A 14,324-nucleotide genomic window follows, 5' to 3' on the forward strand; every position below is an offset into this window, starting at 1 on the left:
ATCTTTATTTTAAATCTTAATGTGTAACTGAGAGATTACTGATCTTCCAGAGGGTCAGATAACCACGGTGTAAGTCTCATAGTCGAGGCAAAAAGGATATCCATAAACAATTCTCTTCACACCTTATTAACCAATTCTGAGAATTCCCATGTGTTTCCTATTGTTTAAGTGTTTTTTTGCGCACACATAGATATAACAGATTTCTAGCTTTTTGGCTTATGGGTCAAATAGGAACATAAATAAGGACAACAAAGTGTATGCTATGGAGCAAGATGTATTTCATGCAGGAAAAGTTTAGTCAAATGTGAGATTAAAGTGTTCCCTCCGTGTCCACTAAGGGGCTCCTCGTGGCTGTAAATGTTCATGCTGTTAATAAAGTTTTTTTTATAATGGGCTGTCGTCAACATTGACGTTTAATTCAAGCGACTGAACCGCGCGCTGTTTGGAGAGAGGCAATTCATATTGGATTACAGTGTCAGCTTTTACGGTGCTAGCATATTTGTCGACTGCAGAACCGTTCGGGGTAGCACCGCAGGCATGTTTAGTCCCCGCACTGCACCGAGCTCCGCCCGCAGGCAGCAGGGCAGGACCGCAGCGAGGAAGAGCGTCTCCGGAGCGGCCACCAGTCTGCCGTTCTCCCCGCGCAGGACGCCTCTGTCGGCGAGGTGAGTAGATATACCCAGCAGGAAGTTGTACGAGTACAATCTGGTCTATTAGTGGTCCATTAAATTCTCCCTTTATGATGGCTACAGTTATATTTCTTTGCCACCTCACTGGCATACTAATACTTTCGGCTTCACTAATATTACTGATGTTGGAAAATTTAAGCGCCATAAACTTAATTGCTCTCTAGTTTCAGCTCTCTAGTTAGACAATGGGACCGAGAGTCTTAATATGTGAAGTCTCTCTCCCACAGGTCAACACCCACGCGGGTACAGAGCCACGCAGTTGCAGAAACCAACTGCTATGATGTACAGACGTTTGGCTCGTCCCTGCCTGTCAAAGTGATGGAGGCACTGACCATGGCTGACGGTAAGTTTACCTGCCTATACCCAGCTATGGCCTAAATTGGCTTATTAATTGGGCCTTTGGGCCACATCTGGGCCCCCACAAGACTTACTGTACTGCACAGATTTGGCCCACACAACAGATGCCATGATTCAATATAGGCACAGCTCATGAACTTTGTGCCACGGCTGGTCCGCATAACACTTGTCAGAGCCACAACTGTACCAGAGGTGCCAAAGAAGCCCACACTAGGCCTAAATGTGTCTGATTTACAGTTTTTATTGTGATGTATTCATTTCTTTTCTGTTTTAAATGTCTTTTTGTGTTGGCACTAACCAGTTTTGTATGTGTGTTTGTGTTAATGCCTCTAGCTGATGATCAGATCTCCGTGAAGGTGAATGAGAGCGGCTGGGCCTGGATGATTTGTGGAGAGAGATTGATCATTTGGAAGATCTGTAAGACTCCTGTTGCCAAGGTACAATACATAAGCATGCACCAACCAATGGTTTCATGATACATGGAGAGACATGTACTGGTTTCAGGCTCTCAACTGTCATAGTATGATGCGTTTGTGCGAGTGTAAATTAAATCTTCTCAAATAAAAAGCAACCGAAGGATGAGGGAAGCTGTTTATCTTTTAGTATTATGCTGATGATAGATATAAAAGAAAAAATGTGACTCTCTCAGGAGGAGTTGTGAACAACAAACTGAACTTAGTGTTTTCTTAAAGCTGTCAGTGTGTAAGGAGCTGCAGCTGCCCAGCAGTGAGTACAACTACACAGCAGACCTGGTGGCTGTGACATCCTCCACTTCTCTGGAGCTGGCCCCTGTTCAGTCCATCTCTGTCTTGGCGCTGGCCGTGGAAGGTACAGCTCGTTTCTGGCCAAGCCTGGCTCATGAGGGCAACTACACAGAATCAGATTTGGATTTGGGAGATCTCTGCAACTTTGTTGTTGCTGTCAGAGTGAGTAGATCTTCAGAAAGCCCGAATTACAGCTAAGAATGTTGAATGTGGCAGTGGGTGTGTTAGGTATATCTGATAAAACAGCTATTAGTTAATCTGTGTAATTTTTTTTAGTCCACCATTTTTATTTTACTTTTATTTACTTGAACATCTGAATCAGAAACATCACATTTTTCGATATACGTTTGTTTTGTTTTGTCTTTTTTTTCCCGTTACTGTTTGAATCTTCAGCTTAAATCCTAACTTCCACCCCTATTTTTTCTGATGCTCTGTTTGTCTGCCTGACTTTCCTCTTCTCTCCCAGGGTGGAAGCTTCGTCATATCGTCAGTTAGGAGTCAAATGTTGAGGGCAAGCGCAGACTCTTCAGAGAGGCTACAGTATCGGCCTCTGCTGCAGGGTCAGGGCATGCTGTCTGGCATTGGACGCCGTGTTTCCAGCCTGTTTGGCATCCTCTCCCCTCCAGCGAATGACACAGTGAGTCCAAATAAATTATTTTTCTGTAGTATTTGGGTTTGTATTACTTCTCAGTAGCAGCATTTAATATTGAAGTACTGCAGAGAGGGCTCAGTCTGCAGTTGAATCATTTTCAAACGCTGTCGTGCTGGTTAGAGGTCAGTATTCCACTTTATTTGAAAGATGATTAAAAGTGGATAGTTTTTCTAATGATTCAGATTGGTCAGATAGCATTTTTTACGACAAACTATATTCAGATTTCTGATGTTCTGGGGGCATTGACACAGATGCAGGGCAGCAAATCTGGACTGCTCCTAAAAAAACAAACAGAAAAAACAGTTAAGTCAAAGATGAGTCAATATATGTAACTTTTTGACAAACTGAGCGTCAGCATTGCACTGTGCTACAGGGATTCATTACTGTGTATTATTTGCTCAGCTCCACAGTGTGCTGTGGGAGGGGGGAACCAGCTGCCTGTACACACTGACCTCTTCCAGTCTAAGTAAATGGGAGATGGACGAAAGCTCAGAGCACCAGATCTTCAGCTGGGATACCCGCAGAGCTCTGACTGAGAGCATCACTGATTCAATCTGGGTAAGTGCAGACTGTGCAGTATGGGTTTAGCATGATGGTACACACAATATCAGCATCACTACTGTTGACCTTGAAGTGTTTTTGTTATTGGCAATCTACTTTTACTGTACATTTAAGTCATGGTTGGATGAACTTTTTTGTCATTTGTTCCTGTGACTGAAAGAGTAGAAAATGAAATGATGCATTATCTTTCTGCACTTTTCTGCAGAAAAGAAAAAAACACACGTCCATGTGAGATGTACAGACCTCAAGTGAAACTGGGCCCTAGATATTTCAGTCTGATTACACTTTGAATCATTCTGACTGTGTTAATGTTGAAACTGGCTTTTATCATTGAGTGCAACTCCACAATTATTAGTGCTAACAAGCAAGGTACTTATAACACACAAATGATCTCTGCCTTAGATACTTGAATAACCATCTGCTATAAAAGTTATTCAAGGACAATAGTCCTACAATGTCTCTGCTAATATCTTAAAAGGGTAATGATCAGCTCACAAGACGAGACGAGATTTTAAGAAAACTACAATGACAAAATATATGACTGGACCAGTACTACTAGAAGTTGTGGGGACAGTGTTGAACTCCATCAACATGCTGCAATGTATCTAATGGCCACTCAGACCGCTGTCATGTACTGCGCTGGCTCTTTTCATGATTCTTTCGGTCAAGGTACATTATCATGATCTCTTCCATTGTCACCATGTTTGCTATTGTCTGAAGCCGACATTGGAACTCGAAAATTAACTCTGAACTCTGACAGTGTTTGAAACAAACGTACCTATTTACGTACGTCACAGGAGTGTAAATGAGCCTTTAGACATATTTTGCATCAGTGATAACGAGATGAACACCAGAGTACACGGCTCTATTTCTATTGATGTTCATGTGTGACCAACACATGTGACTGCATTCAGCAAAGAACATGTAAATATTTCTGGGTCTGACCTTCCACACAGTGGCCACCACTTTAATACACAGAGTTGTTAAAAGTTTGCTTTATGTTCTGAGATAAGTTAAACTGTTAGAAACCAAATTCAATGTAAGCCAGACTTAAAACAATTCTTATTTTTCTGACTGAGGTTTCTTTCACCAGGGGTCAGAGAGCAATTACGAGGAGATGAAGGAGATGGCAAATGTGGCATACCTGGACATGAAGCTCAGCCAGTGAGTGTGTTTGTCTGTGTGTAAAAGTGTGTGTGAGTGTAACCTGCAGAGCTGGATAGACATGCACAACAGCTCTCTAAACTGTCATGATTTAAAAAATGATTGTACACATAAAAACATACGCCCACGCTTCCCCATTCAGTCAAGTTCTTTTTAAAAGAATGTACTTTCTTTTTCATGTGACTGTAAGTGGTCATTGTAGACTACTTGTTTGTGTTCCATCACAATGAATGGAACTGTCCTGATCCATGTATTTATCAATGTGATTATTGGATGTTTAAAAAGAAAATCTATTTTTCTTCGTTTAGTCATAGCAATTTCACGATTCTTCTTCTTTCAGACTTTCATCTAAAATGACTGACTTGTTAGTTGAATTTTAAGCTTAAGCAGTATCTTCTTTTCTGTCTGTTGGGGACGCACTAGGCAAGATTAAAGGGATAGAAGTGTCCTAAGCATAAAGTGAGAGTTCATTGTTATGTACGTTGCTCTCTTTTAACCTGAATCACCATGGTAACTTGTGCTGAACACGTAACCTGCTCCAAAGGCTACAGAACTGTTGGTCTTTGACTAATGTTTCCTGACAGTTTTCTCTGTGAAGACATGGTAGCACAAAATGTAAACACATCTGTGCTGTATCAAGAACATAATCCGTACAAACCATTTTAAAGATGTATAGACTGAATTTTCTTCAGCTTGGTGCTGTGTTTTTGTTATTATATCAACCAGTTCATCATGACTGAAGTTAGTCATGTAGTCAGCTTCTCTTTTCATTGAGTCTGAAGAAGAAAACCTGGTTAACAAAAACGATCATTACCACCATGATACCAGTTATGTCTAACTGACAGCCAAGACAGCTTTGACTTTGAAGCTGCTCTTTGAAGCCAATTCATGAGTAAAATCTATTTCCCAATGCTTTATGTGCATCTGGTCTGACTCCGACTCTGTGCTGTGTGACTTCAGAGCCGGCCTGGTGGTTTCTGCTGCAGCCTGGAATCCCTCAGACACTCCCTGCCTGGCCTACTTCTGCCTCGTCACCCTGCAGGATAATGGGGCCTCCATCTCTGAGCAGTTCACCGTAGAGGTGACAAAGTATAACTGTCAATTCCAGGTCAGTCCCCATCCTTGTGCTGCAGAGGGTGATTCACATTCTGTTTAAGTCTGTCTCAGGATCAAGAGCTTAATTTATTGACTCCATGTTTTTTTCAGTGTAACCACCCACTTTGTTGTCCTTATGCAATTTTTAGATATAAACCTGTAGAGGCTCTGCATCAGTACATCAGAGGAGAATTGTTTGTATCAGTACTGCTTAGATCACCAAAGATGGAAGTGTGAAAAATAATGGAAATGTAATTTCTGTTCTGGGTCCACTAAAGAAACATAAACCCTATCGAAACAGTTTATGGTGTTTTATCTTTAGAAAGAGGGCCCCTGGCAGGAAGTCCAGAAGTTAACCATCAAGCATTGCTTTGGGCAACACAACTGAAATTCCACTGACCTTTGTTAGACTTTAATGGCTGTAGAAAAGAAAGAAGTTGAAACCACTCGCATGACTAAATAATTCGATTTTTGCTTAAATGTAGAGAAAAAAATTCTGACGCAATTGTTTTGCATTTATACTTTCCTAATGTTTTGTGATGCACAACATAATTTGAAATGTGTTCTGATGTGTCGTTGTCTCAGAGCGAAGAGGCCCTGCAGGCCACACGCCTGGTGATGCCTCGCTCCCCCAGCTCCACCGCCTTCCTGTACAACAAGGAGCTGGTGTTCACCTGCTCAACAGGCACCAGCAGGGGCGCTCCACCAGATGAGAAAATCAGTTTTAACTTACCAGGTGAGAGGTGGCAGCGCTTTGTTTTCGATGCTCAGATGCTAACACATTGCTTCTTGTCTGTGCATTATTAACACTTGACATGATGATAAAAGACTGTTTGGCTTTTGAAAATAACGAGGGATCAAAGGAGAAATTATACATTTAATTGCATAATGTGATATTTAGTATAGCACTGATGGTGATTGTATCTTTTACCCCTTAAGACCACAACTTATGTGTATATATCAGTTTCAAGCCTGATGTCCATCATCTAACAAAATTGAAAACTGAAGGGTAGAACCCAAAGAATGAATAATCCATGCTGACCTCTGTCTGCTCAGGTGACGGCATATATGGAGGAGGCTGCTGTGCCAATCTGCCAGTATTTTTCTCCCAGAACAACGGCCTGGTTGCAGTGGTTGCCAGAGAGACTGCCTCCATCCTGCCGGAGACCATGGAGGACTCGCTCTGCTCTTCACTGGCTGCAGCACCAGAGGTAAAATTGCAGAGTGAAGACTTTTTCACACATGAACTACAGTCCTACACTTTCTTAGACATTTACCAGGAGACTTTTTTGTTCAGTCAGACCGTACAGTAGTTACCCTTCTAACTCTGTAGTAAAAACTTTCACCTAATATTCATCTGAGCCCATAGAGCAAGTCATTGTCTGAAGACTTCACAGGAAGTAATTGTCTTGAGCCCTGGTGCTTTAAACCAAACTGTGCATTTCCAGAACATATTTTACACTAACCATGTTCTGTTGCCTCCTACTGTGATCCGAGAATACGGCCCAAATCCAGATAAATAAGAATATTGGTTCAGGTTATGGGCCCGTACAGCTTCAGCCTTTATCAAGACTCCTACCTCCCATAACAATTCACTCTTTGGCCTTGCAGTGAGGAAAAATAAGTCTTAAAATAAACAAAGAAATGCTTGTTAACCACGATTTTATCAAATTTTTGTGGCTGTTTAAGGTTTCTGTCATGGAGACTCCAACCAGGGCAGAGCCTGTTCCCCAGGAGGACAAGACTAAACTCCTGAAGGCTGCCTTCCTGCAATTCTGTCGGTAAGTCGATAGAAAAGTTTGCAGATTGATTTTTAAAGAGCAAAATATGGAACTGAGATTGTTTCCTGATACCATTCGGTTCCCTCTGGTTTACTACTGTGCATCAGTTTGTGCAAAAAGTCAGTGATATTAGCGTTTCTTGATTATTTGAGCTCATCCAGAAGCAGAAAACACGATCAGTCTACATTTATGCATCATTCTACGATCTTTAGTCTTCTGGTAAACAGTTACATTTCCTGAAAATCTTTAATTGAGCATTGTGACTAAACTTAATCTTTTCTTTTAAATGGTCATAACCAATTTTGCAATGAAATGATGAATTTATTTGTCCTTGTTTTGTCAGCAATGACCTGATGGGAGCTCAGACAATCACAGATGAGCTCTTCCCCGCTGACAGTGATGGAGAGGAGGGAACTGAGCTGGACAGCATTGTGACTCAGATCAACCTGGACCTGGTGGACGATTACCCGGCCTCAGATCCTCGCTGGGCTGAGTCTGTCCCTGATGGTGAGGGGAGGAGAGAAGGAGCTGGGCTCAAATGACTAACTTGTCCCTTAACAGTATAAACCCAACAATTATTTTCTGTGGAGTAACAGTAGGACTTAAAGCCATGATTATGTAACATGTAGCTATTGTAAACATGCAGACAAACTCACAGCTAGTGTCAGCCTCAAACTTGTTCTTATCTTTCTTTTGTTTTGATTGTTTCAGAGTGTGCTGGCTTTCCTCTGACCTCCCTCATCATCCTCCACCAACTGGAGGACAAGATGAAGGCCCACGGTTGTTTCATGGACTTTCTGCTCCAGGTAAAGATGCATTCTAGAGTCTACACCTCAGCGACAACTTTAATTAGCCATCTGTGCAAAGCTTTACAGTCAGGAACACAACTTTCTGGAGTTCAGCAAAGTCAGCTGCAGCAAGTCCTTTGCACCCAAAAGCACCATCACTGACAAGACGGAAAGATTTACATTCAAATGTTTCATAGAATTGTTGTTTATCTAAATTAATTCCTACTTGATCTTTTGGAAAGTTGCAGGCCTGTCTGGGCTCAGTTTATTGTTCTAACTTGTAAAAGGGCATTTGAAAGTTTTTTTTGTTTTTTTTTTCTCTGCAGCCCATCTTATCAGAAGCACTGAAATCAGCCCCAGAGATAATTTAATCCTGACAAAATTCTTACAAGCAGATTTCATTAATGAGCACCATTTTCCATTTTATATAGATGGAATTAGTTAAAAAAAGATTGAGAGTGGCACAAACTCAAACCAAAACAACAACAACTAGGCATTTTATATTCAACTATAGGAAAACAAACACACAAGTGTCATCATGACTCTGATTTCACCCTCTCCTGCCAGGTGGGTCTGCTGGACCGGCTCAGTCAGGTGACCGTGCGTTCATCTCCCATGGCAACACGTCTGCTGCTTTGTGAGCATGCTGAGAAGCTGCAGGCAGCCATGGTACTGAAAAACTACCACACCAAACATGCTGAGCTGGTGAACCGGGCCATCAGCACCACGCTGCAGAGGAGCAACACCTCGGTGTCGCTCAGCCTCACTGTAGCTGACGTTTTCTTCAGAGAGGTTTGTGTCTCTGTTGCGAAGGAGTAGTTTGGAAATTGGATGGCTGTTTACTTGTTGTCATGTTGCTTTCACAGGTGTCCCAGATCTCCTCTGTGTTTGACTGTCTGCTGGAAGAGGAGGAGCAGAGTCTAAAGGAGAACTTGGCTGACTCAGTGCAGTGGGCCAAGGTGGTCCTCACAGTAAACAACATCATCAAGGTAAAATCTCCGTTTGTCGTTTGATGAAGGGTGACGTGTGCCACCAGAGAGGGAAGACGAAAGTAGTAACATCAGAGAGGTATGTTAAACTGTAGTAATGTATTAGAACTTGTACTGTGTGTGTGTGTGCGCAGGACATGCTTCAGGCTGCTGGTCAGTACAGAGAAACAAAGGCTTCCATGTACAGAGCCCCTGAAAGTTATGCTGCTGAGCCTGAGTATGTCCCTTGGACAGGTAATGTCTGTTCATCTTCTATAAGAGCCAAAGCCTGTTTGAATTGTGTTTACAATTTGGGATTTGGATTTGTGAAAGTGCCTGTTGATGTGGACTATATTATTAACACTTTTACTGTCACCTTCTCTTTCCTCCAGCATCAAGTGGTGTTGGAGGTGTTCGCACCATCATTTCCCGCCAGCATGACATAATCTTGCGCTCAGTCTACCAACATGCTGACTCAGAGTTGCGCAGTGTCGTCTGTGAACAGCTGGTGGCACTGTTGGACATCTACTTGGGTGGCTATGTGGCCCAGTTGACTTCCCTGCAACAGCAGAGGCCCCCAGGGTCCCAACAGGAGCGTTACAACAGCCTGGAGATGGAGTATAGTCAGCGCCGCTCAGAGCTGCTGGCACCACTGTGTAAGTGGACTATAATGAAATATAGCCAAACCTCAGCCACTTTCAGAAATATCATAAAAACTGAGCTTTGTCAAAGTTTCAAATTTTTGTGTATAGGTTTTATGTCGTGATTGTGTCTGCTGTGTGTTGTAGTGGAGCTGGGTCAGTACCAGTGGGTGGCAGCGTTGGCTGAGAAGTACTGTGACTTTGACATTCTGGTTCAGATGTGTGAGCAGACTGACAACCAGAGCCGACTGCAGCACTATATGGCCAAGTTTGCTGACCAGGTACACCTTTCTTATAGATTTTGAAGTCCTGTGTTGCAAATTTGCAAAATTCAATCATCTCAGCCAAGACTTTGACAAATGTATTTGGTCTCGTATGGTGAGCATATTATTTTCGACATATTTACAGTACTTTTTAGGGGTTTTGCTCACCTGAAGTAATGTTTAAAAAAGGTCTCTTTAACATTAAAGATTAAAATCCCAAAGTGAATTGGGATATGTGTTTCACCCTAGTGCCAAAACTTCCACACAAATTTTAGTAAACTAGTCCATTGATGTGTCAAAAGCAGAAAGATCTTAGAGGGGAAGTTCCTTTTTTTTTAAACTTGGACCTTGTTTCTGGCATAAAATACGTTCATCTACTCCTTAACATTTTGGTAAAAGTCGGCGTCCTTCGGAAGATATTTGGATCACTCAAGATCCACGTACATCCATATAACGGGAGTGAATGGGGCATAGACAATACAGCCTCTAAATAAGGCATTATCTGTCTTTATTTCTCCAATACTTTAAGACGAATGAATGAATGAATGAACGTGTACTATTGCACTGTTAGTTCAGAGCTGCCGTGTTGTTGTTATTGGGCACTTTCTACACATGTGAAGATAGCCGACCGTCACGGAGCATGGCATAAATAAGCTGTGCTGCAGTGGCACGCAGCGATGACTTTATCCCAAGAGACCCGGGTGTAGAAAGCCGGTATTGTCTATGCCCCATTCACTCCCGTTATATGCGTATACGCATACACCGATGGATGCATCGGTAGGCAACATGGGGTTCAGTGTCTTGATCATTTCTATACAGTCTCTAAATAGGGAGCAGTGGTGTATTAGTGTTTTGTTGGTGTCAAAGTCAAACCTCAAATTTCATTGGCTGAGATCTAAATGACCCAGTCAGTTTAAGTCTGCCATCACCCCACACCATTCCTTTCAGAGCACTCTAGCCAACACACTTATGTCTCTCTGTATACTTTACCTCCTCAAAATGTCTGAAATTATCAAACAATGTTTAAATGGACATACCAAAACAGGAAACACAATCATAAATAGGCCACTCTGGGTTTTTTTTTTTTTTGTCCTATTCTGTCTTCTAGAACTTTGCTGACTTCCTGTTTCGTTGGTACATGGAGAAGGGGAAGAGGGGTAAGCTGTTGTCCCAGCCGGCTGCACAGCACCACCAACTGGCCAGCTTCCTGCAGGCTCACCAACACCTGAGCTGGCTGCACCACATCCACATCCACGACTATCAGAGTGTACGCAACTCGCACACACATCTGTTTGGTGCAGTCTTTAGCTCTCACAAATACTTTTCACGTTCTAATATTAATAATACGTCTTTGTTTGTCCCATTCATGTGGTTCATTCTGTCCTTCCATATTATATAATGTTCTGGGTGACAAAAAGACTGTTTTATATTAAACACACTCTTACACTGTTACTGATCTCAGCTTGATTTGGCTAAGGGCTCCTATAAATCAAGCCAATAATTTGCTGTCAGGAACGGCTGGAAAGTCTTTCTTTTCTCTCTTTTCTCTCTCAGCAGATAAAGTATATTGACAATAAAAATGCCCTGTCAGCTTTGTTTTGTTGTCAGTTTGATTAAAGAATAATTTCTTAATTTTCTGCTCTGTCTCTGCAGGCCCACAGGACTCTCTATAGCCAGGCCAACATGGAGACACGTTACTTTGTAAAGAAGAAGACATTGCTGGCTCTCAGTAAGCTGACTGCCCTGGCCTCAGACCTGCCCGAGGACAAGCTCACCAAACAAATCGATGGTGAAAACACAAACGAGTTGTTAATCATTTCTATAATCCAAAAAACGCACAGCAGTGTGAAGTGGAAATGTTGTTATCATCTAAGGAAACATGTTGCAGCACACAGCGATGCTGTCTTCATAGACACCTTCTTAAAAGAAGTTTAGTTATTGAATTCAACTCTCAAAGATCTGAACTGTATTGGTCTTATACACTGCCTGTCCAAAAAAAAGGCACCACCTGAATTTAACTAAGCCTGTTGCTAAGTACATTTATATGGAGGATATTGTACACCAATCGCCTCCTGTTTTACTGTTTTTAATTCCAGACAGTTTCATTGTGTAATCTAATTAATTTCCTGTTTGGTGTTTGTTTGACAACTTTTTCATTTTCCACAGAAAATACATGACATCATTTCCACGCATGACACTTTGTAACACCTAAGACTGATTTGTCTTTTCGAACTTTGCCTGTAAGTAGACTTGATGTTATCATTGATGTGCTTGATCAGATATTGGGGAGCAGGAGCGCTTCCTGCTTCATCAAGAGACTCTGCCCAGACAGCTCCTGGAGGAGAAACAGCAGAACCCTGACACCATGCCTCTGCTCTCTGCTCACAACCTCATACAGGTGAGAAGATCCCCACAGACACGTCAGCTGCAATGTGGGGTCTGGTGTCTGTCAAACATATTCACTCCTGGTGTGTATGTTGGATCTGGCTACATGTGAATGTAGGTACAAATACACAGAATTTAAAAACATTTCAGTCACACCCCATCTGGAGGCGAACAGGCTCGCTTGTTGTATTTCAGTGAAGTAATACAGATAATTTCCACAATGAGAACTCGTCTAACGGCCAACTGTCCACTGAATTAACTCAGCAAAAACTAAGAGGTAGTAGGCACACAGCAGGTTTCATGTTTTGATTGGATGAAAGTGCAAGCACGGTACGTGTCACTATCCAGGAGAGTTGTCTCAACTGAAACTGCTAACAGTAGCTGACTTAAACATTACTGGAGAGGCAGTTATAGTTATTAGTATCATTTGCATTGCATTACCTCCTCATGAACTTGAGTGATTTACACAAAAATGAATTTCTGGAAACAAATTTGTTTGTGTTTTTGAGGCCTTTAACTAAAAGAAGAAAACAAGATTTTGTTAAACCTTATATGGACAAAATAAGCCCAGAACAACTTAAATGTTTCCTCCCTCCTCACCAGCTGTACATCTGTGACGACAACAGACGAGCCAATGAGTACGATTTCAAAAAGGCTCTGGACCTGCTGGAGTACATAGAAGAGGTAATGTTCTGCTGTTATTTATGGACTGCTTGATGCCAGAATAATGTTAACTCATGTGCATTATCTGGGTTCATGTTACAGGAGGACGATGTGGACATCGACTCACTCAAATGTGAGATCTTTGGCAAAGCACTTAGGAGAGATGAGTAAGATCTTTTATGTCTGTGTTTATCTAGTTAGATGGGAGTTTTACTTAAATTAAAGAGGCTTTTGATTTTTGGTATTGATTCTAACTAAAACAAAGTAGAAGTTGTTTTTTGCATAAACTGTTTTTTAAACAGTTTGATTAAAACACTAGTTAAAAAATGTCATAACCCAGTCTGTAATTGTTGCTGCTTTTCACAAGTTATCTGCCTTCTTTGCTGCCTGATTCTCAGCTGGTCCTCTGCTGATGGGAACGATGATCCTCTGGAAGCAGCCAAGAACAGCATCTTTATCAAGATCCTCCTCGAACTCATACAAGAAGGTAAGAAATGTTACCAAGGCCGTCTATGCTGTGGAAACGGAAGTACAGACAAGGCCCTCAAGCTAATAGTTTATCTAAAAAAACCATTAGATTCCCATTGTAAGCAACAAAATCATCTCACTTTGAAAATCTAAAATTAAGATCTAAGACAGATTCTTACCAAGTAAGGAAAGCTTTCGAGAAAGATTTCGAGATAAGGGGCTGCTATTCTATTACTATTCTGATGTGTGATGATCTTCATAGTTCTAGGATTTTGCTGTATGCCTATATTATGGTTTGAGAAATGTGTCAGTACTCATTCTGAGATATTAATATGCATGACATTGCTCGCACAACTTGAAGCATCCACCAAATATACACACAGACTTTGTCTGTCACGTTGGCAGTTTGTGATCTGGACTGAATCAAAACTCTGCTTGTACGAAGGTTATTCTCCCAAGTAATCATTAAGAAATGAACCCCCTATTTTCCAGGTGTTCCTCTGCAGACTTACCTGCCTGATGTCAAAGAGCTGCTGGAGCTGGATGAGCTGAGCAGTTTAAAATCAAAGCCCTATTTTGAATTTCTCCTACGAGCCAATTATGAACATTATCTTCAAGCTCAGATGTGACAGTTTAGATGATCTGAACTCTGTGGCTGCCTCCTCTCCCATTAAAGCCTGCTGCACTTCAGCTTAGCTTCACATTCTAACAATGTTCAAGATTTGTTTGAATTGTGCTGTTTTCTAAATAAATATGTTTGCATTTCTGTATCTTCAGTGATATTTTTACAAAAACATGTACAAATTCAATTTCCATCTAAGCTACTGAGGTACTTTTTCCTCAGAGTCCTGATGTCAGCTCAGTGACCTTTTTTGTCATTTGCTGGCATGTAGTGACTTTTCTGATACTGCTTTGTAGGATCAGAAGAAACGAGTTACACAAGCAAATGAAGATGGGGAAAAGTGTGCTTTGTGTGAAAAGTGTGGGGTTTTTTTTTTTTTCCATTAAGAGATCATTTTAAATAAAAACCTAAAACAAAGTGTGATAAAGACCCAAAGAGAGTTTATTTGTGACATGGTCAGTTA

At 41.5% G+C, this 14,324-nt stretch overlaps 1 protein-coding gene across 2 annotated transcripts; it reads left to right on the forward strand.

Annotated features, from left to right (window-relative positions):
* The first annotated feature begins 459 nt into the window (after positions 1-459).
* On the forward strand, positions 460-14,009 carry nup133 (nucleoporin 133). Of its 2 annotated transcripts, none has more exons than XM_072383577.1 (25): positions 460-665; positions 917-1,032; positions 1,380-1,483; positions 1,739-1,972; positions 2,277-2,447; positions 2,865-3,020; positions 4,117-4,187; positions 5,148-5,295; positions 5,868-6,018; positions 6,339-6,493; positions 6,972-7,063; positions 7,407-7,570; positions 7,775-7,869; positions 8,419-8,643; positions 8,718-8,840; positions 8,975-9,083; positions 9,230-9,475; positions 9,608-9,741; positions 10,832-10,990; positions 11,377-11,512; positions 12,003-12,121; positions 12,712-12,792; positions 12,874-12,938; positions 13,170-13,258; positions 13,732-14,009. In XM_072383577.1, the coding sequence occupies exons 1-25, from the start codon at positions 538-540 to the stop codon at positions 13,866-13,868; spliced, it is 3,408 nt and encodes a 1,135-aa protein (XP_072239678.1). In that variant the 5' UTR covers positions 460-537; the 3' UTR covers positions 13,869-14,009. The 2 variants fall into 2 exon arrangements, with proteins under 2 accessions (XP_072239678.1, XP_072239677.1); XM_072383576.1 differs by having other exon boundaries at positions 8,975-9,074; positions 9,212-9,475.
* Positions 14,010-14,324: the final 315 nt, after the last annotated feature.

Source organism: Leuresthes tenuis, unplaced genomic scaffold (genome assembly GCF_036924035.1).
Source record: "Leuresthes tenuis unplaced genomic scaffold, fLeuTen1.0.hap1 SCAF_4, whole genome shotgun sequence".
NCBI classification, from domain to species: domain Eukaryota; kingdom Metazoa; phylum Chordata; class Actinopteri; order Atheriniformes; family Atherinopsidae; genus Leuresthes; species Leuresthes tenuis.